This window comes from Phoenix dactylifera, chromosome 5, assembly GCF_051530095.1.
Source record: "Phoenix dactylifera cultivar Ajwa chromosome 5, Ajwa_hap1_PhDact_Kaust_v1.1, whole genome shotgun sequence".
In the NCBI taxonomy this organism is placed as follows: Eukaryota; Viridiplantae; Streptophyta; class Magnoliopsida; order Arecales; family Arecaceae; genus Phoenix; species Phoenix dactylifera.
Window position 1 is genome coordinate 22,916,196 of NC_143194.1, and position 27,315 is coordinate 22,943,510.

The 27,315-nt window shown below is 36.9% G+C and overlaps 1 protein-coding gene across 1 annotated transcript; it reads right to left on the reverse strand.

Annotated features, from left to right (window-relative positions):
• Nucleotides 1-925: 925 nt before the first annotated feature.
• LOC103711004 (dentin sialophosphoprotein-like protein) lies at nucleotides 926-23,883 on the reverse strand. The gene is made up of 13 exons (XM_026806209.4): nucleotides 23,422-23,883; nucleotides 21,870-22,096; nucleotides 19,877-19,950; nucleotides 18,994-19,059; nucleotides 18,423-18,787; nucleotides 15,529-15,597; nucleotides 15,331-15,419; nucleotides 4,379-6,682; nucleotides 3,318-3,395; nucleotides 3,123-3,234; nucleotides 2,098-2,148; nucleotides 1,805-1,887; nucleotides 926-1,718 (listed from the first exon to the last, which is right to left on the reverse strand). The coding sequence occupies exons 1-12, from the start codon at nucleotides 23,761-23,763 to the stop codon at nucleotides 1,837-1,839; spliced, it is 3,828 nt and encodes a 1,275-aa protein (XP_026662010.4). The 5' UTR covers nucleotides 23,764-23,883; the 3' UTR covers nucleotides 926-1,718; nucleotides 1,805-1,836.
• Nucleotides 23,884-27,315: the final 3,432 nt, after the last annotated feature.

Here is a 27,315-nt window from a genome sequence, read left to right on the forward strand (position 1 = left end):
GTTGGTTCATCATGGGGGGCTATTTAATTACCCGTTGCTTCAGTATAAGATCATCACAAACCGATGCAAGACATCACCATTTGATCAGACTACAGGTCTCCACATTAAGATAGACCACAATAAACATAATCATCGAGGCTTTTCACAACTGTCGTAGGCATCCTATAAATCCTTTTTTCCCAATTATTTCTCTTAAAATCTAACTCCTATGTTAATTAAAGTATTTTTTACATCTGCCTTCCCAGGATTCCTCACAAAGGATTGCGCCGTGATGTTAGAATTGACTAGCATCTGGAGTTTCTTACAGGGACCGAAGAAAATAATAAATTAGAGCAGGATAGTCTTCTAGCTGGGAGGGTGAATTTTTGATCGACTCCTGCAAATAAGGTCCCACTGTAGTTTGCTAGTAAAGTTTCTTGGTGGTTATACCAAGCATCTAAGATAAAATTTCCCCTTCGTTGGGGTTGGGAGAGCTTAGGGTCATTGGGAGAGGGGTATCCTGTGGCGATCCAAATTCCAATTTATTGTTCTTAAAGATCCATTTTCTCGTGCAGCACTTAAACAATGCCTAAAAATACCAAGAAGTTATAATATCATTTCTGGCTCACAAAAACAAATAATGTTTTTTTTTACAAATATATTACTACATATATGATTATTGCATATTTATCCTAGCAAAATTAGGACTTGCATATGTGTTCAACTCATCATGTTTTTGCATTGACATTCCTAACATTTAATTTTTGCATATGGCTCACAATGTTCCAAGTGTGAAATGACTATCATACCAATTTGCATCAATAACCTTGAAAATTTTATGCAAAAATATAAATCTTCCGTGCAAACTGAATTTAAAATTTTTACGGGATGTTAATTTAAAATAGCAATATGGACATTTAATACTGCAAAAAAGCTAACATTCTTAGCCAAAAATCTAATGGGAGCATTTTTTCACAAAAACAGGTTTGTTTGAGAGATATACATGTACATAGTGACTTTGTAGAAGCCAATTTGCAATAACTTATATTGGTGACTGTGTATATGCAAAAATCTCAAACAATTCTTCTGGATAAACTGCTAAGAACTTCTCCTCGTGAACATCCAAAATTTTTATGCTGTCACAAAACTGCATAGATTCCTATAGAGACCTCATCTGTTTCTTCTATTGTGCATTTCCACTTTCATCTTCAAAACTACAACATAATATACAGCTTTAGTAACCTGAAAATCTAGTTCAGCGACCTCTCCAGCAAAAGGGCAGATTCTGTTTCTACTATTTACAAAAATGTTATAGGGCCAGAAAAGATAATGGGAACCAATCCGCAAATTGGCAACATGTAATCACTTATGGCACCCGTGTCATGTCATGCATACATAGATAGTTCCCTCCGCCTTCCACCTTGCAAAAGAGCTGCTTGACTGCATGCCATTAGTTAAATTCATGAACCAAATCCTAACTGACATGGTAATCTTTTTAGAGCTAGAGTCCAGGATATGTCCATCCTTCCAGTGAAGATACACCATGAACCAAGGAGGGTTTACATTAGCTTCTTTTGTTTCACTTTCCTGATCAAAGCTGCTCCATCAACTACTATAAGATACATCTTCCTTTCTTTAAGATAAACTCCAGCCTCTGGGGTTCCAAATTTTACTTCCATGATACTACAGCAAGACTGGCTATAAGGAAATAGTTGCAACAGTGCTGCATGCAAGGGATCCTGTACAGTGGCACAAAAGAAGTTAAAATTCTTGAAAGAAAAATAGCGATCAACATTGATTGAGTAAAAGAAGAAAAAAAACTCACAAGATATCAGGATTCATGTAACAAATCTATCTTCATTCTTTTGTATAATCCTCTGCGAAGTCCTTGATTCTTTGCTTGAGGTTCTGTCAACAAAAAAGAATTGCATAAGCAAGCTTTTATTTTCTTACAATTAATAAATCCAATTAGTGAATAATATCCATTGGATAACTCCCGGTAAATTATCTTTCAAGACTTCAAGTCTTTGTATACATAGATGGTATGTGAATATGACGACTCAGAAAATAACACAAAATCAGGGCACTAGTTGTGAATGAAGTACAAAATAGCTACACCTTTAATTCTTCATGCAGCAAGGTGAAAACCTTCTTCATCTGCTTTTGCCTCTGCATCATTGAGGTCAGGAACATGGAATTGTAAGAAAAAATTTCAGACTGAAAGATAATTAATTTCATGTCAAAAAAATATGGAATTTTTTTTCAGCAATAATATATTCAAAAAACAGTTACTCGGTATTTCATAATGAAAATTAGTCACAATACATAAAAGATCACGCTCCCATTCTTACTTGCACTTTCTTCTAGCTCCAACCACTAAGACAACATCAATCCTGACTACAAAATCACATATCTGTGTGTGCGTGTCGCGCGCGCGCGTGCGCACCCACCCACACACACACACACACACAGAGAGAGAGAGAGGAAATTTAAGAAAAATATTTTTCAGGCATAGGAAGAAATAGTTGGCCTATATTAAAAGCAATGTCGGCGGAACTGTCCCAAATCAGACGGTTCCGGCCATTCCGGTGGCTCATCGGTACGTTTCCGACAATGGAAACAAAATCCGTCGTCGGAGGCAGATAAGAAGAAGGAAAAAAGAGAGAGAGCGGAGAAGGGAGGGAGGCCAGCAGAGGCCCGGCAAAGGCCTCTTTCGCGATTTACGCAGTGGTTCCCCAGTTTCATTCGAAACAAGGGTCAGCCGCGTAAATAGAGAAAGGGCCTGGCGTTGGTCTCCGCCGGCCTCCCTCCTCCGCTCTCTCTCTTTTTCTCTCTCGTTCTCCCTCTCCCCCGTCTGTTCAACTATGTCGGTACAGGCCCAGCACGGCGCAGGCCCATACCAACTCGTCCATCCGAAAAACCGGTACGGTGCCTGGTACCGGTTCCGCCGACGTTGTTTAAAAGACAAATTGGAGCTCAAGCAAAGGTTAATAATTGCATGTGAAAATATTATCAGCTAGCAGCATTTATCAAATGGAGAAAAGCAAATGCATGCAGTGTTTTTTTTACAGGATATCAAATGCCCAGAGGCATCTCAGTAACTCTGCAAATAATCTTTGATGACAGAGCTATGAAAAATGTACCGGCCCACAATGATGGTACATATCTCTCAACTGCTCCACAATATTATAATATTCCTCCATATCTCTCCCTTTGGCAAGCTCAAGGTCATGGCCAACTTTAAGAAAGTCATCCCTGCAAGCGAACAATTTTAGTTACATGACATGCTTGAACCAAAAAGAATGATTAATATATGAATCAGGGATGCAGTAAAGTACCGAATTTTTTCCAGATTCTTGTTCAAGTAACAATAGATCTCATACTTCTCACGATACTCCTGCACGTATTCCTCATACCTGTTGCAGAGCTAGTTAGCAAGTGCTAAAGTAACTTTCCTGCCCTCATATTTAAGTTGTTACCATAATGCACATTAAATTTCTCCCTATGTCCTTAATTCAACAAGGTTGAGGTGTTCTAACTGGCTTCTGATAAGATTTTTCCTTTTCTACATAAAGAAAAAGGTGTACTAAAGACACACACACACACACACATATTGTATTTATGTATGTATGTATGCATGTATGTAGTATTTCAGAAAGCAAAGCATAATAAACCTTTATGCAATGAATTAACCGAAAATTTATCAGCTTTATTTTCTACATAAAGAAATAGGTGTACTAAAGACATATATATGTATTTATGTATGTAATATTTCAGAAAGCAAAGCTTAATAAACCTTTATGCAATGAATTAACTGAACATTTATTAGCTTTAAACTATGATACTCCTAGCTACAGCTAGGATTTCAGGGAAATAGATTGGGATATGTAACCATTCTGATCAAAGTAAGTGGAGATAATCCTTCCTGAAAAAGTTATACTGCCCCAAAATCTTGTATTTGTTGAAGCTAGAATAGTAATGGTATAATTTACTAATGTTAACTCTTCATTTTTATCAAAATAATCAAAGGAACACTTCTCTCTTTTAGTATTTAATGAAAAAAAAGGGTTTCTATTATCAACATTTAGATAGGAGTAACATCCATATCCAATATGTCCAATCACTCTTGCCTGTATTAAGGTCAACAAACCATCATGTTACCTCAAAATAACTCAAGTAGCAAACTAAATAATAACTGAAAGAATGTGCATTAAGTCGTTAGAAGAATCTAAAACCAGGAAGATGACATGGCAAACAAATAAATCATTGCAAATTGCATGTACATGCACATCATGTGATGAACTTGTAGCTGATCAGTTTAATTTCAGCTCAAGACTAGTCTAATGCATAAGTGCAATGAGACTATAACAATGATCTGACTGGGAAAGCAGTAACTTACTGTGATAAGTCCCTTACAGGACCCTTGAGCTCTGGGCAAGCCTTGTCATACTTTGAGTATAAGGAATTATCTTCATCGGAGGAAGAATCTCTCTTTTTCCTGCCGCTACTATCATTCTCCATCACAAAGCTATTCTTATTTTGATTTTTAGAATCTCCCAGTGCATTTGACTTCTGGGGTTTAGAGTCTCTAATATTTCTAGAACCCATTTGACCACCATGGTTATTATCATGCTGTGGTAGCATACTGGCAGGGATTTTCTTGGGAGCATCTGCATGATTTTCCAGATACACTCCCTGGTTTGTTCTCGTCTCATTCCTACTTGCAAATTCAGCTGGTCTATCAAAATGAGACATGGCCTCTGAATCAGCATGATCCACTCTTGATAATTGTTGATTCTGAGAAAGCACTGCTCTTTGCTGAGGCCGGGTGGAATCAAAAAAACCATCTGATGGCACTCCCCTGTAAAACCCATCTTGATTCCCATTAACACCCCTCAAATTGGGGGATGGCTGTCTCTTTGATTCATTAAGCGCATTTGAAGCAGTTCTTCCATTGCTTGTGTCTAAATTCGAGTTATCAGTAGCAGCAACCTTATTCTCTAATGATTTGAAGGAGCCCTTTCTCTCGAACTGTCTCTTAACCCCCCCAGACTCCTCTCCAGCAGGAGGCTCACGAAATTCACCCAACTCCAGATCTGAAAGTTCTCTTCTGAGCAGATTTGTCCTCGCACTGACTGGAGATTTATCCATGTCTGACTTTTGCCTCCTGTTATAGGAGTCAGGGGTAGAAAGTTTGTCTCCTACAGTGATTTCCCGGGCATTCTTGGCCAAATTTTTTTCAGTCACTTCATTGTTTTCATCTCTCATATCTTTATGCAGTTTATCCTTTGACATAGAGGTTTTATCTTGTATGTAAATGTTTTTCGTAGCAAAGGTATCTGAGTCATCATGACGAACGGACACCCCTTCTGCATGTCTATTACCTCTTCCAAAGTTCTCCATATATCTGCTAGATTTCTCCATACTGTCCAAGGCTTTCCTCCTTCCATCAAGATTTCCAATTTTTTGCCCTGATTGCTCTGCATCGATACCAGAAGCATTCCGCAAATCAGGGCTTGGCTGCATCCTGAGTAAGTTTCCAGATGCAACAGGTCTTCCACGCATGACTGAGCCATACTCTTGTGAACCATTATCTATATACCGGTCCCATTCAACATTATTAGCCTCCTTATGTCTCTCCTGCTTACTTCTATCAGGAGATAAATGGTGTGAGCTCTCTGAGAAAGTAGCATCTCCATTTTTCCCACAAGACGTGACTTGAGCTGGGATTGCAGCCTTTGGCCTTTTAGCACTTTTTGGCTTCTCTTGGAACAAATCTCTACTGGAAACCCTTTTAGATTTGGGTTTGGAAATTCTTTCAGTAACATCTGATAGCTCATGGCCAGACCCATCTTTCCGTAAGTTTTGTTTCTCATTTAGAGCCTGCTTTGAAACTTGCTCATTTGCATCACTAACTGAAACTTTTCCATATGCTATCTGCCTGCCCTCCGATTGTCTTTGTTGATGAGGAGAAAAAGATAATCCCTCTTCTGAAAACTTGGAGTTTCTTTGATACAGGTTCAACTCAGTACTCCTTGCAGCTTCAGTTTCAGAGTTTTCAAAAGCATTATCACTTCTATTAATAGGAAAATATTTAGTAGCTTCTACTGCACGATCCATCTCATCACCCCTTTCAAAATCATTTGGAGATGATGATGCATTTTGGCCCTCCTGATTTCTTAGAGCAACATTATTTTGTTCATGCTCACCATCATAAGCTCTCCATGATCTAGCCAAGGAAGATAACTTTGACTCAGCTGCCACCGTTTCTTGCACTGCTTCCTCCTTTTCATCATCACTTGTCATGATATCCACATGCACATCAGATCCCTCCTTGCTGCTGGAGGAACCATCACTCTCACTGTCACTGCTGCTTGCACTGCCACTGCCTCCAGGGCTTCTGCTTTTACTTCTACTTTGGCTTCCACTGTCGCTTCCACTGTCACTGCTATCACTTTCACTCTCGCTATCGCTTCCACTTTCACTAGAGCTGCCTGTTCGTCCATCACTATCATTATTGACCTTCCTCTCACTAGTTAAAAGACCTGGGGAGTTTTGTACCGGGTCAATCTTTTCAAAGTGATTTGGTTCTGTTTCTAATTTTAAGCTTGACTCCGTTTGCTTCTCAAACTTTTTATTACTAGCCTTCTCTACATGGACTGATTCTGCTACTGATGGGTGATCATGGGCACTCTCAGGAGAGCTGCAAATGAAAGTCAATATCACATTCAAACAACTTGCTTTGGATCAAACACATGGATCTTAGCAAAAATGCAACTTGCTTTGGAGTATTTTTAATTTCATATTATCAAAAAAAAGGTACCAATCACATTCAAACATAAACTGACACTGCACCAAAAACATGAAAACAGATCAATCTATTTTGGGGTCTCCAGCATGAAGACCATTGACAGGTAATCAATAAAAAAAATAAGTCAGACTATAAAGTACCAGAATGAAGTATAGCTCTACATGAATTAGAAACATTATTTATGGCATGAGAAAAATGGCTGGTAAACCAATTAGATATCTGCAACAAAACACACTTCACATAATTACTAGTAATGTAGTTATCAACCAGAGCCCCTCTTTATCATTGCTTCCTTCTGCATTTTATGAAAACATGCCACCTGGGAAAATAATCAATTCCGACCATTGATCTCAAATAGGGGTAACCATCAATGTTGCAAGCTGACCCTTCTAAAAGATTGCTTTGACAAGACAAGGGAAAATATGGAGTGCCAATTCACAAAATGCTAATAAAATGACAGCAAGATGTGTATTTAGAAAACCAAACATCAAGCTGCAAACCTACAGAAATTTTAATTAAACTAACAAAATGGTTCATAGATATTTCCAAAAGAAACAATCCATAGGCCTCAAGTATGCAAGTTATAGACTAACTGTTTAAAAAAATAAATCACCCAATGTGCACAAGTAATTCAGCAAGGCTGGTACTTGGCAAGTGCAACACATGATAGTAGGGGTGGCAAAAAGTGGCCCGACACAGCAACCCAACCCATATCTGACCCACAATAGAGTGATAGATAGGTTTGGGTTCGGGCTAAACAGGTTCAGGTCATAAACAGGTCAACACATTTAAATTGTTTAATAATCGGGTCGAGTTTGGATTCCAAACCATTGACCCGTTTAACCTGTTTAACCCATTTAACAATCAGGTCGAGTCAGGTAACCTGTTTAAACTGCATCCTGTTTTTCTCTCCCAAACCCTTATGCCGCCTTAAATACCACTTCTGCCATTTACACCTTCCACCTAAATACCACTTATGTTGTCTTAGCCCTTAGGAGTTCGCTTCACCTTTAAACAATTCTAAGAGTGCCATTCACCTTCTTTCTCTCCTCATTGACCGAGCAGCAAGCACCCCTTCTTTCTCTCTCCATCCCCTACTCATTTTCCCTTCTCCTGATCTCGTTTTCTTCTCTGGTCTCTTCTTATTCTTATCTTCTGACATCCTCTTCTTCTTCTTTTTGTCTTATCTTATCACAGATGATAGAGAATCAGAGGAACTTTAAGGATCTGAAGAAGATGCCCTTGTTCTCAATGGCAACACTGCGAAAATCACGGCAATCCTTCGCAAAGCTCCCCTCCTCTTGGAAACCCCCCCTCTCCCCCCCCAAATCTATCTCTCGCCTCCCCGATCTGACCCCAATCTCTTCGATTTTGGGTTAGAGAAGCCTTTTGTTCATTTCGAGTGATTACAGACGGTGGGTCACTGGTTCCAATACTAGCGGTGATGATGGTAACTATGGGGGTGGGGAGATGTGGGCTCCGATAGTGATAAGAGCGGCAGAGATGATCAGCTCTTCTTCTCGTGGTAATGAAAATCTTATCTTTTTGTTACTTTCCTTCCTCTATTACTTGGTTAAGTTGGTCAAGATATAATTTTGTTTGTCCCGGTTAATCTGTAATATGTGTTTATATATTGTTGAGCGCTTTTTTTGTTTCAAAAACTGCTCCCCCCATTTTTGTCTTTCCTTTTAGGGTTTTGGAGATTAGATCCTAAGATCAGCTCGATTAATTTAGGTGAACTATTATGTTTGTTTTCTTTTTAGGGGGGAGGTGGTGATCAAATGCATTTTTCAATATAGAATCGACCTTGTTTAGATAAGATAATCTCAAAATCTTCATGAATTAAAATATTCTGACTCATTTATTAAACAAGTCAAGCAAGTCGAGTAAAGTTACCTGCTTATTAAACATAACAGGTTCAGGTTTCAAATCTTGACATGGATAGATTCAGGTTTAGGATGTTCTAACCCCACCCCACCCCCCCCACGATTGCCACCCTTACATGAAAGACCAAAGAGGCGGGAACACATAATGAATTTTAACTATGAAGCATTGTTACACATGTATAGGTAGATAATTACTCTCGCTTTTGCTTTATGTACAGTACAAACTCTAACACTTTCTAGAAAGAAGTCTCAACAAGTGCATGTTCGTTGAATTATAGATTATTAAAGAAATTATAGCTTCACAGAATCATCAAAAATAAATATTCACTTAAAATACAATGTGTGAATTGAAAAATATTCATCAGATTAAAAATAAAACAAAGCATACAACATACCAAGAGCCGAAGGTGATAATTACATTTTAGACAAATATAATATACACTTATTTCAGAATAGAACTTTTTTTAGAACCCTAGGGAAACAATCATGCATATCATAAACTAAAAAATCTTTCATGAGGCAATGCCCAACTAGTTACTTGCTGTTTCTCAGGAATTATGATTTCTGTGCGATATACTTACTTATGCAGAAAATTTTAAAAAAAATTATGGAAAGTAATTTTCATGATAACTGCTGATTTTAAAGGTTAAAGTGAAAGAAATCGAAATAGAGTTTTTCTTGTTTTTAAATGATGCACAAGGTCAACTTCAGCTTAAACAAACAAAACTAGGTCACTTACTTTGAAAAACATGAACAAAAACTCAGATATGGCAAAACATTCTTCTAAGAGAAAAGCCAACATGCTTGTCCAATAAATTCATTCATTAAAGTCATCTTCACCAAGCATTCAACCATGGGTCCACATTGCATTATACTGTATATTGCCCAGTATCAGACTATATTATTCTATTGCAGGAATACCCTATGATACAGACTGTCCATACTGATTCCTTACCTTGTACACACTGTTGATCCTGCAAAATTCAAGTACTTTAATTAGGTGAAAGAATTCTTACTTTTCCTCTCTATTACTTTATGAGCCCCTTTTGAGCTCTTGCATTTACATCTGGTTCTTGCTCCAATAACATACTAGCAAGGCCGGCCCGAGCCTTAGGCGACCGAGGCGGTCGCCTAAGGCCTCGGCCCAAAGGAAGGCCTCCGGGAGGCAAAGAGAAGATAACGACAGAAGGAAGGGAGAAGGCAAAAAGGCACCGACATGCGATGAAATAAAGAGAGGAGAGGCGAGAGAGATTGAGAGAGAGAGAGAGAGAGAGAGAGAGGAGGGGGGGAGGGAGGTTCCTTGCCCTATTTTCTATGTCTGACCGTGACCAAGAGGAAGCAAAGGCCCCATATAAAACGGGAACAGGAGCTGGCTACGAGTCTTCCCCCTTGATGGAAGGGAGGTGGAGAGTTTCCTAGCCTGCAGAGGGGCAATTTGGAAAGTTGGAGACAGTAGTTTTGTTTTGGGTGGAGAGAAAGAGAGAGGAGGGATTTGGTTGGCTTGATACATGCGTCCGAAGCCACTCTTATCTTTCATCCCTTCTCTTTTTTGGTTTTGGTCCTGGTTTTCCTTCCCTCGCATTACTCCTGATCCAGCTGGGACATCAGGAAGAAAGATAGGGGGATTGGAGATGGACTTCTTGGAGGGTGGAGATTCTTCTAATTTTCTCCTCTCTGTTTCTTCTCCCCTCTTGGGTGGTAGAGAGAGAAAAGGTGGGAGGGGGTTGAATGGCTGCTGTGCTGTGATGTTGCAGTTGCTGCTTGGGTACTCCCTTGAAGGGGAGATGATGGGATGGGACTTTTATTAATCAGATGGAGTGAATTTCCCATAATGCCCCTACTTTCTCTTATAGACAGGTCCCTTTTTGGACAAATTCTTTCCTTTACCTTGACCATAAATTGCAACCTTTTCCTATTATGCTCTTGCTTGACATGGTAAACAGTATTGCCAAGCATTATCTCAGTTATTTAATCAGTTTCATGGCCCTTCTTTTAGAGTAATTACTTTTCCGTGCTTCCATTCAAGAATTATCTTAAACTGAAGAAGCTTCTTGTCTATCTTTATTAGATTCATGCATCTTTGTTGAAATAGTGTACTTGACAGCTATATATTTCCATATCATTTTTTTAAGGACTTTGTATTTATTAAAAAAAATTATTATTAAAAAAAAAGCCTCATTCACTGAATTTGCCTTAGGCCTCCAAATGTATTGGGCCGCCCCTGCATACTAGATAACCTTCATTTGTTAGGTCTTTTTTTCTTATAACATGTATACATGTAGTACATAGTTTAGTGGGTATCTATCACATATTGACATGGATTCGCCAGGCACTTGTTGCATTACCAATTTCAAATTTTCCTTCAGTGTTATGTGTTTCCCATGTTATATACATATATGTCAGCATAACATGATATGTGTTATATACCTATATGTCAGCATAACATGATATGATATAACAAGGGCAACCTTTTAGCCCTTGACTAGCATCAGCACAATAGAAATCACTTAATAATTCCAGCTGACTAGCAAAGGTCAAACTTCATCCGAAATAACTAACAGAGATGCATATCAAAAGAGAGACATTAATTTTAGGTTAGCAATATCCACAAGATAAGATGACTCCAAGGCCACATAGGGTATCAGAAATAGTTTTCCCATTTCTGCAAAATACATTCCTAGGAATCATCATGAATGATTGATTCCAATTCCTGTGTTTGGATTAAGTCTAGATAAATCTCTAGAAAATGAAGCAAACCTAGGCACATATGATATTATGTATAATTATTAATATATCAATATCAATATTAATATCATAATACTGTATTATAATATAATATTAATGTTAATAATATTCATATTATAGTAACATTAGATAATGTTATGATGATGATTATCTAAATGATATTATGTATATACAAGATTTATAATATCATATGATGTAAAATCATATGAACACATGCAATTATGATAATATAATATAGTATTACTTAATACAACAATATCAATATTAATGTTATAACCAGGGGCGGCCCAAGCCTTAGGCGACCTAGGCAGTCGCCCAAGGCCCCGACTCGAAGGAAGGCCCCTGCCAGACCGGCAGACCGCGACTCCTAGTCCTAGCCTCCTAGCTCCCACACCCACAATCCCACTCCTAGCTACAGCCTACAGTATACGTAGAGCCTCTACAAGACGCTTGAGGCAGGGCCGCAGGAGCCAACGGCTACCTCAACAAGACGCCTGAGCTACTGAGGGTGTCTCGCCACGACGCCATCCCGTGACCGGTGACTCCCGTCCCAATCCCATCAGCCATCGCCCATCATCCTTTTCTTTAAAATCCTCATCATCCTCCTCCACTCCTCAATCCTTTTCTGCAGCTGAGCTCCTCTTCTACTGCTCTACATGCTGCAAGTCTGCAACATCGGCCCAAGCCTTTAAAGTTTAAAATCCTCTTCGCCGGCGAGGTCGTCTCCTCAGTCCTCCGCCTCCCCGCCCTGCCTCCCCGACATCCCGCGAGGACGCGACCTCCTCGCCTCCCTCCCGGCTGCCTGCAAGTTTGCAAGTCTTCTCCGCGCCAGCGAGCCGGCGAGGTCGGCTCCTCTGCCTCCCCGGCATCCCGCGACCTCCTCGGCTCCTCACCTCCCTCTCGGCTCCCGTCTGGCCGTCCCCTGAGTCCCTGACTCACGTCTGTGAGACTGCGACGATGTAACCGCATCTTCTTCACGTCAGGTCGTCAACCCGCTGCACTTGAGTTGTAACTTGTAAGTCTCTCTCTGACTTAAAGATGTTTGATGAAATGCCTAAACCAATAAACCATATGTTATTTCTTTCTTTTTTTTAGGCAAAGGATGGGAAAGTCCGTTGGATTCATTGCATTTTTTATTTATATAAGAATATGAGATGAAGAATGATAGAAAAGGAAAGAAAAACAAAGTTAAAATCAAAGCTGGTTGATGTCTGAGCATGATGGTTTAATTTCTTGGTTTGCTTGGAGAACTTCAAAGCTGCATTTTGGTTGCATAACATTTTGAGGTTCAGGAAAGTAGACGTCAACCCAAGCACAATCAAGATCATGAGGTTGGGCTCTACATAATTAACAGTTTACCTTGCATCATAATGTGGTAAATGGTAATGTAGGTATACCATATAGATCAGTTCACATGGGGGTCTGGAAACCAGTAGTCATGTGAATCACACGGTGTTGTCGCATGTGGCCTGTGGGATCATGGTTTATTCATGCAAGATTCTTTCTTGGGATTAAGCTATTCATTAACAACACAAGACTCAAATATAATGTGCAGGCTCTCAGTATCTCTTCTTTACTTTACAACATCATCGTCATATACATATCCAACCTACCTAAAGAAAAAAAAAATCCTAACCGTTTTTATGAACAACTTAGGTAGGATATGCACCTCAAAATTATTGAAAGTTTGATTAGCAATTTTGCATCTCAAAAAGCTAGACGGTTTATTTTTAAATAAATTTTTAAAGTATTTTACACTTATTAAAAATTTATTATTATTATTATTATTATTATTATTATTATTATTATTATTATTATTAAAAGGGCCTCTCTTAGTAAGCTCGCCTTAGGCCTCCAAATGTATTGGGCCGCCCCTGGTTATAACAACACTTTTTAACCTTCTATAATATGTAGTTAATGCCAATATAATATTATATCATAAAATTCGTAAATAATAATATTAATATTATTATCATGGAATATAAAAATGCAAATAAAATAATATTATACATATATATTAATATAGCATTAAAATATATCAAAAATAAGTATAGTAACATTATTATTGTAACAAAATAATTGAACTTAAGAATATTGTTCTTAATAATAAATGACAAAATATAATATATTAGCAAAACAATGTATTATATGAAATATTTAATAATATTAGTATTATGAATATAGTAATATTAGTACTAATCAAATAACAATATATTAATCTTATATTAATTATATTATTCATACCAAAAATGAAATTATTATAATGATCAAAAAATTCAAAAAGAAATAGTATAGTAGATAATTTAATATTAATACTAATGTACTGATAATTAACAGATATTTTATAATACATTAAGTATATTAGTATTATAACAATATAGAATAATATATAAGAGTATAATAACAGTATCACTAATAATATATAAACATAATATAATCCTTACTATATATGATATAAAATATTAATATTAACAATATGATAATATAAATTATATAATAATATTATAATATGAATGTAATATATAATATGAATACAATATATGTAATACTAATATATAATTTAAAATTATGAAATAAATAATATTGATATATAGTATTATCTTTCTAGGCACAAAAGCTGGCCAAGAAAAGAGGTCCTGCCATAGATAGGCATAACCTTTAGCATGAGATTGACCAACTAAGCCTAGCTATTTTCACTTGTTGGCTTAAGGTAGCGGACAACTTACCTACTCTATTGTCTTTGCATGAGTAAAAGATAATAAATTACTTAATATATTTCAAAATAATTGATATTAACAATATAATATATAAAAAATCTATTTTTATTGTTACTAAGGCACACACCTGGGACAAGGGAAAACAATACCCAAGCCCCTCCAGAAGAGTTTTATCCCTTCTTATGGAAATCCAATAGTGATGGTAATTAATATTTCTATATCCAAATGAGTCACCAAACATGGAATGGATTGGATGAGAATCTGATACCCATTCCCACCTCCCAATTGATATTAACAATATAATATATAAAAAATCTATTTTTATTGTTACTAAGGCACACACCTGGGACAAGGGAAAACAATACCCAAGCCCCTCCAGAAGAGTTTTATCCCTTCTTATGGAAATCCAATAGTGATGATAATTAATATTTCTATATCCAAATGAGTCACCAAACATGGAATGGATTGGATGAGAATCTGATACCCATTCCCACCTCCCAATTCCCGTCAACCCGCCCAAAAGTGGAAATCAAATTCAGAAAGTAAAGTTCCATGTTATAATTTTTCAATTTGGATAAGTAATTGTAAATGGAGGCCACAGAAAATTTACAGCAAAGCTCGAAACATGCCCTGTTTATGAAGAAGAGCTAGGATTTGAGCAGCAGGACCAGGAAAGCAGAAAACAAGACTTAACATAAATGACCTTAAAAAATCTTTAGCTGTAGTTACGAAAGAGAATTCGAAAAACTTTCACATCGACAGATGTGACCTTGGTAAAACTTAAAAATCAATGCCAGGACAGATTTAAGGACCTAAGACAAAAATTATTAGATTTGACTTGTCACTTATGGTTGTCATCATGGTTTTGGACAGGCAATTTCTAAGCCATACGTTCACTGATGAAAATACCATAAAACATCCAGATGGTCTCACTGGCAACATGTTCAATCTGTGGACATATTAGACAAACATTAAAAATTGAACAAGAAATATAATAAGCATATTCCAGAATAGTTTTTTCAGATTCTTTCTTTAAAATTGGAACGATATCAGAGTAAAATGAGAAACTTCTAACAGTTTAACAGAATCTAAATCATAAGCAATAAATAGAAGTCTAGTGACAAAATAAAGAAGGTAAGGAATCATGTCCTCGTAGATCCAAAAAATAATAGCAGAAACTGAACAACTGTACCTTCCACTTTCAGATGTTCGTCTTTTAGAGCTTTCCACTTCCACTCCAGGTTTCAAAAAATACCTTCCTGGTGCCTGGAAAGTTGCTATCTGGTGCTCAACAGGAGCAGGTCATTCAACAGGTCAATCTACAAGTTTGATTTTTTGTGTTGTGCACTTGCATTTGTATATCTATTCAAAAATGAAATCTATCACTTACATTTTTTATGATACCCTCAATCTTCTTCGCAGCGTTTGGAATTGTCTCTCCAACTGCTTTCTCCAGAGCCTAGAAATAACACAACATATATATAAAACCTAAAAATGACATCAGTCCAACTAGTTTTGCGCATTAAAAAAAACATCTCAGGAGCTTGATGTATCTAGAATACCTGAATCTTCAAGATGGCATAATAAAAATATGATATGGACAACAAGGTAGCTGAAGCAAAAAGTAACCAACTATATCAAAGGAAATTATTACTCTAACAAAAGGCAAGTGATAAGATGGTTTCAACATTTAATAAGGACCAAATGTGGCAAGATGAGCAAAGGCAATCAAGTTCCCATTGACATCCAGATAGGAGCTCAATTCCATAGCTTTCATCTAAAGGATAGCTCCTAAATCCTAATGCATGACTCTGCTCCCGTTCCAATCCCTCATTGTGCTTGAGCATGCTTCTGTGGTTCTCTTGCATGCATCATATATCTAAGCAATTATAACAAAACTAAACCATCACATTAACAAACTAATCACACATAAGATTCCTTCATAAGACATCTCTAACATAACTAGTAATAATTTGTAATTTAGCAAGTAATAGATCATGAGTTCGGAAACATACACGCATATAGTCTCATCTGATATCTCACTAATCACCATCCTCTGATCACCTACCATCCAACCAACAAACGACTCCACTCTAACACTTCTTTCCTCCAAACACCTTCCTCCTCCCCTCATCCTTCACACCTAAACCACCACCCCCCCCCCCCCCCACTTTGCCTTCCCCTCATCCACCTCTAATTCCCTCTCACTAGCCTCCTCCTTCCTCCACCTATCTCCCTTCTTTCATATCCATCCCATTGCATGTTCCAATCAATGCATATCCCCTCCTATTCCAAGTTCTATGGTCCAATAGGATGCCAAGGGAAGATGGCAGGCAAGAGAAGATAGATTTATGCTCTAGTGGGGGCAGCAGAGGGGTGAATAGAAGGAAATTGTTTGGTAAGAAGAAAGAAAACGAGGTAAGAACCGTAAGGTGAAGAAGTGAACTAGTTGTATCCTCAATAAAGAAAAGACATGGCAAGTTCTACCAATGAGTAATGTGGGGGTCGAAGGGGTGGGTTTGGGAGGGAATATGGGACAAAAATAGGCCTTGGCTAACTCAAGGCCCTTCACATGTATTTGAAATAAAAGTAATCTGAGCTATCGGAAAGGCCAAGCAAATTCAAATATCAAAATGATTTCAAGCCATGTACATAGCCCCCTGAGCTAAATAAAGCTCAGCCTAGAAGTCCCGTCATATATATCCCATATTATTTTAGTTCATACAAATATCCTCATACATAGATTGACATAAACCCACCCCTACTATAATAGATGCACTGCTCTCTCTCTATCTCTCTCATACACAGACAAAATACAAATGTTATCAGAGGATACAGAAACATGGGTATTGTAATGATAAAAAGGGTTTTAATAACCTTCTAGAAGTTAATATTTTGATACTAGTACATTTTGTTCTTTGCATTTGCTTCATCTCCTTGCAAACCCCTCATCATCACAAGTGAACATCACCAGTTATATTCAAGTCTCTCCCATATGCGATGTATAAACAGTAATAAATGCAAAATCTCAAAAGTTGGCAGACAAGTCATCAAAATTGATAGGCTAATGTCCATTTCTAACCTTTATTTTATTCTCTCTTGAACAATAAGCAAGATACAAGAATGAACATGATTATCCTTCTCCTCCGTTGATTGTAATACATGTGAAAATTGCCTAAGACATATGCCCATGCAAAACATGAGCTAAAGATACTGCTAAACTGAAGTCTTTATAAACAAATCATTATTGTAAAATACAAAAAAGGACATCCCTCATGCTGATACATAAACTATCATCATTAATTTGTACAATCCTTTAGCACCGTTGACAGATATAACCCCATTTATAGCTCCCCGATCTTTGAGACTTGAACTTAACCATGCTGTGCAAATAAATAATACGAAAGACACGAACAGGAGCTTCTCACGGGCCAAAAAAAAACCTTTCCTTTCATTTACTACTTATAAGCCTACCTGATGCCACTTGTTTTTTTTGTACATGGACCTTCTTTCTCTAATCATGTTAAATTTTCACTGTAATATCTCATCCTCATTAGCTAATGCTGTATTATACATATTAATAAAAATATGCATAGCCGTGGTGCACAAATAGGAGACAGAAATAGGGTTAACTTGGTTACAGGATAAAGAGAGCGCTAAACCTGAAGGGAGGGGAAAAAAAAGAAAAAGCAGGAATTCCAAGAAGAAGAAACATGAAATACAACAAAACTCATAGGACTATAACATGTCTGTAATTAGGTATCATAAGGTTTGCAAGAAAAGGTAATAATGAGGTGAGCAACAGAACGGAAAAAATTATATGCTTACTATACCAATAATCCAGGTCTACTGGTGGCAAATTTCATATTTTAAGTTCTTATTGTCCAAGAAAATACCAGACAAATTATGAGAACAGGTGTTCAATAGGTCTGAAAAATAACTGAACTTGCACAGCTTGGGAAATTCAGCAACTTTTTTCCACCAGTTGAATTGACTCAATCGTACACAAAGACCAGAATTTTTGTCCCAAAAATTATCGAGTTAACATAAAAACTGAAATTCTCTAAAGAATTCAACCGTTATGTAACATACCAACGTAACATTTATAAATGATTTTGGCCAATCCAGAATTCAGTGCTAATTGAGCAGTGTAATCCTAGAAAATCAATTACATTCATTTTTTAGCAACACTATAATGCAGCAGATGTAAAAATATGCCAAAGGAAGGAAGCATCATTTTATAAGAGTAAATAAACAGCAATGGCATAAATAGCACATCCTTACCTTCAAGCTCATCCCTTTCGGGTAATCTGAAAGTAGAGTAATTAACATGCTTCGCAAATCTGTTGGTTGATCACCATTCCCCCCTATATGTCCATGTGACCCTTGCTTGGCTCCATGAGCCATCCTGCTAGGCATTTCTTTCTCATTGCTAGCGCCCTCCTTCTTTAAGTGTGGAAGAACAGTAGTATCTTCATGATTTGAATCACCTCGTAGTGAAGTACCAGTTCCAAAAGGTGATGCTGAAGTGCCTGGACCAGGCTGCTCCGGAGGGGAAGGTAGAGGTGATTCAGAAAGCATGCTTTTAGCAGTATTTTTTGATGATGTTCCTGGTCTGAAGACAGATTTAGGTGGACCAATATTGGAAACTGTATCAAACAAGGAGAAAATACAAATCAGATTGTGATCATGTACAGGCAGATGCTAGGACAAGACATATATCACACTTAAAACCAAATGAAACAGAAATAGAGGAGTAAATAATCTTTGCCAAGTCTATAAACATCACTTTTGACATTTACTAACATTATTGAAGTTATTTAAAATTTCCCAGGCAAAGTATAAGTTACATCACCTTGGTTTGGTTCAACTTTCCGCTTCTTAAAAAAGGGCTCCTTCTTCCAGATCCTCCGCATATTACCTAGAGAAAATGAATTAATACTTGATGTACTTGATGTATTACAAGACTCACAGAGCTGAGTATGCCAAATGAATAAAGGAAACCTAAAACTCTAAATCAATATAGGAAGGAAGATCTAAAAAAAATTCTAATCATCCATTGCATACAAGCTTTCTAAAGACACATGTTGGAAGACAGGTGGACGCACAGGCATGTGTAGGAACTGAAAGGAGATTCTAGGGAGCTTGTAGGACCCTGGGCCGACAAGTTGAACTACTAAGTACAAAATTAAAAAGAAAGACATGAGAGGAAATGTGTGTGAGGAATATGAAACTGTGCCTGCTTAAATCCAATTAACTAATATCATGTTTGTAGCTCCTTAGGAGTCTTCCAAGAGAATGTTCGCATGAAAAAAGGGCTTGCTGCTCCATTCAGTGATAGATTTGAATATATAATATACATAAAATTATTATGGTTGCAGCATGTTAGCTTGGCATATATTAGTGTTATCGCCACTAGCAGTTTTTTTTATCTAAAACACAAATACATGTCAAGAGATGCATGTCAGATCATTTTCATTTCTCCTCTTAGAAAAACATCTAGAGCTCTAGCATTCAAAATTAACAGGAATCATAATTGCAATTCTAAGTCGCTTAATTTAGATAATCAGCAAAACAATATTTTACAAAATAAGCCAGCTGATAAAAGATATTTAAAAATAGCATGAACTCAGCTTTGGTCTGATCAGCGTGTCTTTTGAATATTCAGCACTATAGGCAATAAAACTGCAATCATGATTTTTCTGTGATAAAAGCTAAAAAGAAATATGGGCACTCACCCTCAACTTGAGCTGCAGCCATTGATTTGGCTTGATTTTTCACAGAAGGATTTGCAGGGTCTAACACAATGGCCCTGTTGCAGCGAAAGGTCAATCAAAATGACTCAATAGTATACAAAGCATGCAGAAACCAACAAGATAATGTTTTTTTAATCATCTGATGTTTCATCTTCATTGCTCCCATATCAAGGATTCTGTTAGAGATGGCATCCTTAAAAATGATGCATTTCTTAAAATTCCAGACCTAAAAGAAGTGGCAAGGTTGTGTCTAAGAATTCCCATTTTTCAACAGGTTGGAGGAAAGCTTTCAAAGAAGGCATTAATGTTAAAAGATTACAGAAATAAATATTTCAGAAAATCATCTATATAGCCACCGATACAGAATAAATTTCACATGTAACTGTCTGTTGAAGCTGTCATTTCAAAAATGGCATGCATTACAGGAATTCATAGTTTAGAGTTTAATGCAGGTTGTGATCATCTCTGGTAGTTAATTGTGCCACATCTTCAGTTGTGTGCACATGCCATCATTTAGTAGCACCCGACAATATTACGTATTTTACCAATACACCATAATAGTAGAGTTAATGTATGAGAAACCAGACTTTTAAAATCTGTTTTTCCATGATTTACTTCTTGGACTAATGCTATTTAAATATTATTCAGATTTGCACACATTAACATGTTGTTTAATGTGCTTCATAGTCCAGAGATGTTTTTGGAAATTCCAATGCATATGCAAAAGCAGTAACAATACCTAAAGTGTGTATACAAAGCAAGCACATATTTTAACAATTAAAGACTTATCTTTTATCACTGAAAAGCTAATGTAATAGCACATATCAAAGAGAAAAAAGGTTTAGCTGGCATAGTTTCAAAGCATTCATTATTCTAGATAGCTGTCTTTTCTAGTCAATAAGTTCTTTCTGTCTTAGCACCATGAAGCAAGATAAGAATTTTAAGAATTTTCTGCAGAGTAATGACCAATACCATTACAATAAATGACTCTAGGAAGCTAGCAATACCAACTCAAAATTTCAAACTGGACATATATCAAACAAGAGAACCGTGGTATAGTTAACAAATATGCCAAAGGCAATTTGAGGACATATCCTTGATAATTATTTTCAACATTTTTAGCCAAAATATATGACAGAATGCAGATGACAACCTCCCCTCATGATGCTCTTTTTTATAAAGAGAGAGAGCTTTTAGTATGTGAATAAATAAAGTTTTGCAGCAAATCCAGGTTCAAAATCAGATATAAATGATTTTTATGGGCATAAAATAGCACAGAGATGATCTGGAAGAATGCTTAACAAAGATGAAGGAGAAATTTCTGGACTTGTGTCATATGTGTCATTTTCACATTGTGCTTGGAGAATTCACTATGTATAAGAAGACACTTAGCATGTACAAAATTGACAAGGGCACCCTAGAGTTAGTCTTTATAATGAAGTAATTGATCTTCATATAGACATCCAAGACCTTTTCTATTTTGCAAATTTCATATTCTCATGGGATGACATAAAAATCACCTAAAATTACACAAACTCAAATCCTAATGATGTTGGGACTTCCAATCCAATATAAGCCTAATTCAGGACCTTTGTACACCAATCCTACTTAGTTACTTATTTTTCTTCTCCATCAGGTAGTGTGGGCAATGGTGGAGAATGAAAGTATCCGCAACCTTTATACAATGGAAGGATATTTGTAATTCACCTTGCAATGTCTGACATGCATATTTGCTTTCATAGCAAGTAAATGTCATTATTTTGCATGCATCTTCTCTTTCATAATAAATAAATGTCATTATTTTCCTTGCATGATAAAGTGTGGAATCGACTAAAATATGATCAAACAAGACATTACTAGTTGTAGTAGTAGCAGTAGCAGTAGTAATACTCATATATTTATCATAATAAGATCCATCAAATAGCAAGTTAAATCAAATAAAGAAATTAAAAAAAAAGAGGATTGCATAGCATACTTTCGAGATTTAGATAACCGCTCAGCCTCTTCGGAACGCATTTTCACATGGTTCTTTGTAGACTCATCTAGAATTCGTTGTACGTTCAGCTTGCGCCATGCAGAGCCACTTTCAACAAGCAATCCATGTCCATCCTCTCCATTCCGATGTTCTTCGTAAATATCGCATAGGTCACCAAGTTCCCGTGACCATGTAAATTTGAATTCCTTACCGCCAACGTCTATAACCTGGTGCATAGAGAGACCTTGTAACTAGTTGTTCATAAGTAAACAGAAGAAAAAGAAAGCGGAGGAGGAGGAGAAGGAGGAGGGCAAAGTAACATGCCTAACAAAATTTACACGTATGATAGCACCATAGAACATTCAGGGTTTGTATAATAGGCAAAATAGAGACAGGCCTTTATTCCTTGTTTATGCTGCCAAACATTGTTTTTAGCCTCACAAAATAGGGTGACATTCTAACAAAGAATAAGTACGGGAGAGAGTATAATCCCATTCCACCATTTTGGTGGAATATATGTATACCACATGAGGTGGGAAAGTTATTGCTTCCAATTACATTTTTCCTTTATCCACTCTCTAAACATCCAATAGAGTAGAAGTGCAGTTTAATCCTTGTGACAAAATCCAATGTACATTAATGCATGCAATTATCCCTTATACTAATTCCTCCAACCAAAAGCACAAAAACTCTGTTCCATGGAATAAGTCTTTTCCCTCCAAATAACCAAATAAGTTTCCTTTATCCCTTCAAAATTTATTCTACAACCAAATGCTGCATCAGGTATTAAACAATAGTCTGATATTTGTACCCAAAAAGGGGGGAAACAACAACGATGGTGAGATATAACTATATAGATATGATAAAAACTGAATACCTATAAGACATATCATATCAGATGAACAAGCTCAGAAGTGGATGTTTAGCACGATGATTTTGAGTGGCTTGCATCAAACCATGTATATCAACTTCCTACATAAAAATTATGTAAATGTACCAATAAGCTTCCTAGATATTCTAAAGCCTTTCCAACAAAGGTTAGGAGATTAATGTAAAGTCAGCATTATTGCCACTTTATGCAAAAAGGTGACCAGACAAGTTAAGAGAAAAAATAATTTGTGATCACAATTTCTACAAAGATCTATAGATTTTAATATCAACTATTACATTGAATGCAGAACTAGTCAATTCTCATCTATAATTCACAAGGAAGCAACTTTAACATGCATAGAGAACAAGAATCCTATATGACACCGAACCAAGAGCACCTAAAGAATCCTTCCAATGGATGCCCCGAATTACAAAGCATAATTCACGCATATAACACATGATCATTCAACTGAACCCCCAAACTTCTCCATTTTTTCTTGTAGTCACTCTCCTCAATAACAGAGCTATCATCTTACGACTTTATGCAAATTGCAATGCTAAAGAAGAAAACTCCCAACTCACAGAACCGAGACTCTAACATCTTTCGAATCACAAGAAGCAATCAATCCAAAGAACGCCAGAAGCAACCAAAATTAAAGGGATACGGATCGAATTGGCTTACGTTTTCCGTAGGGTTATTCAAGTTGGAATCAAACTTAATCCTCGCGGTCCCTCCCTGGGCCTCGACCCGTCTGATCTCCTCGACAAGGTCAGGGGTAAGCCTTATGATCGCGGCGAAGTCGAGGGCCCCCCCGGATTCGAGACTGAAGGTCTCCTCCCGGGCAGGCGCGTCGGTGGGCGTCCCGCCAGGGCGCTTAAGGGCGGAGGCCGAGGAGGCGCCGATCGGGAGGCGCGCGCCCGCCGCGGAGGCCGGCCGATGGATGGTCGGCGGGGGAGGGGGCAGCGGCAGCGACCGCTTCCCGCCACCCCGCCCCCCGCCGCCGCCCCTTCCCAGTTTGAACATCGCCGGACCGCCGTGGATTCGCGTGTCGAAGGTGCGGTCGAGCGAGGCGGTGGCGGTGGGGGCAGCGGAGGGAAGAGAAAGAGAGGGTTTTGATTTCGCCCTCCGAATGGTAAAACCAGGAAAGCTCTTCCCTATTTTCTTAAAAGAGAAAGAGCGCTGATGCCTGATGGTTCCCGTTTACGGCTGGGATTATTTTGTTCCAAGGTGGAGTCGATTTACCAACATACCCTTACATATTTAAAATATTTCTTAGTATCGAGAAGATGGCTTGGATATTCGGCTTAATGTTTAGGGGTAACTTGCGGTATGGGAAAAGTTCGTCCGGCAATGGTTTTCGTATGTACTGCGTGATCAACAAATTGAGCAATTGGAAGGTGGTTGAATCAGCCATAAAGATGGATGGAGACGGGAACCGATCAGGTTGGGTCAATGAGTTGAGCTGGAATAAGACATACCACCAGGTGAACAATTTTTGCTTATTGGATTGGGTAAGATTTAAGAAGGCCATGGTTGAAAGAAAAGTCACAAAAACCAAGAAGTGCATATTTCCTAGATAAAATTTCCGTTTGTACTTCTAGATTATCTAAAAATGTCATTAAGATTGCGATATCTAGAGCATAGAATGAGGTGTTCTCTTAGATTGTTGAACATGAGGCAACCTTGAGCTTTCATGAGTTTTGAGTTTTACTAATTAAAATGAGATTCCCATGCTGCAAGGTTCAAGGTTGAGATTATTTTTCATGGATGATACTTCCAAGGTAAGGCATGACCTACAACGAGGCTGCTTAGGTGGCTAGTATTGTCTGCTGATATATTTGTTTGCACTTTTTTTTGTTGTGATACTTTGATCCTTCAATAAGATTCATTTAGGACCTTGGCATTATCAATGATACCTGAGAAGGTTTTCACTCATTAGATGATAATTTACATAAAATTAGCATGTCCAGAAGTCCATCTAAGGCATTGTGTACATATATTATTAAGACACCAGGTATTTAACTAATCGGATATATAATTTACTATCTTAACATGTTAATGAATATCAATTTTTTTGAGAAGGATATATATGCCAAACTCTCTCTCCAACCTCCCAAAACTCTCTTTTCTCGTGTATACAAGAATCTTTGCTATCTCCATCAACGCTTGTGTGATTGTCATGCATGTACTTAGGTAAACAACTATCAAAAATTGTTAGAAGAACTAGAAATTTTCTACTAGTTATCATGTAAACCATATGATTAATGTCATAACTATTTAAGATGTTTAAACAAGAGAAGCATAAAGTTATTGGTTGAATTCAAGTAAAATAGTCTTGTACAAATTCAAAATTAACGAGTTTTTAAAAAATGTCGATTTGGTTGTTTTTTTTATATAAAATGTATTTTACCAAAAGTAACACGCCACAAACATGAAAAATTAGATTTGTGCAAAAACTTAGAATTTTCTCTCTTTTTTCCCCAAAACTGGTTTTCAAGCGAATCATATTTTTAGATTATTCATATTGAAAAAATTGATATGCACCGGAACAACAGCTTAGTTTGCAATAATATTTTCTAAATCAATTTTATATGGAGCAAGCTGCTGACCGATATGATAAGCTCTATCTTTGTTAGGGTTTAGAGATTAAATATATTTTGGAGAGGGTTACTCTCCATATCGTATATGAACTTCTTTTGTCTTAGAAAAAAAAGATATTTGATATTGCCGATGAAACATGGAAACTTCCTCTAAAGATAAGAGAGAAGAAATTGAAGTACGCGCAATCCTAGGCTTTCTCATTAATATTCGTAACTCTCATGAGCAATGTATACTTTTATTATTAGAGAAAGAGATATTTAAGGAAAAAAAAACTGTAAGGTTTTTTTGTTTGTCTCTTTGGAAATACCAAAAAATAAAATTTTTGACAGAAAATATAATAAATAATGGTAAAAACATATTATAGCAAGCATGTTGGATTCATTTAAAGTTAACTGAAGTAAAATATCTATTACTTTGTTATATTTTGCTTTGAACATTTATATGCGAAATAATCAATAGGATAATCTTCTTTCAATAACAACGTCAGGGAAACTTTTGTTCCCCCACTTCCCTTTAATTGATCCTATGATAAATTAGAAATTCTCGAGGCAAGAATTGTTTATTGTAAATATCCATAGATTTGCACTTGATTTCTTAGGCTATATCATAGATTCCATCCGAAAACAGAACGTCTATTTAATTTTAGAACTTCATTCAAAAGGATTGCTTGTGCCTAATCATATATAGAAAACTGAAAAGATGAAAATTCCAACAATAAGATTATCCAAGCTAGTTTATCCATCTAGATCTGATGCATTATTTTCTTCAATTGATTCAAAATCTTGCAATCACTAAATCTTGAAGAACTCATTCTTGATCTCTAGAAACCAATATTGTTGCTCAGCTAGATAGAAATGAGAATCAAGGCTTTCTTACATCAAACCTCTCAGCAAAGAGAAAGGACAGTTTCTGCAAAACAGAAGCACAACTTATGACATTTCCCATTCCATTTGCCAATCATCATCGTATTCCCTCATCAACCGTCGCAAGTCTAGGTGATAGACCTAATATTTGAAAACAAGGAAACTTTTTTAGCTCTATTTCTAGTAATCCAAGTAGATTGTTGATTCAAACAGGTCAATTCACAAATCAATAAAAAGCAAACAAACCATATACAATAATTCACGAGAAATATCTAATAATAATTATATAAATACACACAAAATGAATCAACACATGCTCATAAAAGGTAATTTTAAAACCTAGACGCAACTTGAATTGGACTGCCAAATTTTGGATTCAATCATTCACTAGAAATCTTGACAATATTTCAAAATGGATAATCCCAAAAAAGTTTCCATTCTCAAAGGCATAGCACTACTTTTAATTTCGGAAGGAACTCTTCTGGTTAGGACTAGTTAGATAATCTAAATGATTTAAAGCATCTAAGAATGAACCCTCAAGAGTCGTGCAATCTCAACGACTCATACTTTAGAACGTAAAATTAAATAATTGATATAATTTGGATTGAAATGATTCAAAAGAAACTCCGAGTCATTCATACAATGGCTGTAATATTATTAGCAAAAAATGAACTATTAACGTACAAAAATAATAAATACTGATAGATTTACTCCTATATCATTGCCATTTCATGTTAATAATATCCAGAATTCATGACTTACTCGAATACACTAGAGGCCGCCTAACAAACCCATAACCCACCCGTTTTCTTCTTAAATTGAACTATCCATATTTGCCCCACTACAATTGCAGGCACATAAGCTTTCACTGATTGGGTCACAATTTTGGACTAAAAACCGTGGTGGTCGCAACATTTTGCACTGACATTATCCTATTAATGTCTCAATCCCTTTGCACTTACATCCACAAAATTTGCAGCCCAACGCTGTGCGGCATCTCTGCCTCGGCCTGTACATGGGCTTTGAGCACAGTCGATCTGCACCCAAATCTAACTACTCGCGCCCATCGAAACAAAGGTCAGAGATTCGTGCAAAAAATAAGTAGCAATTC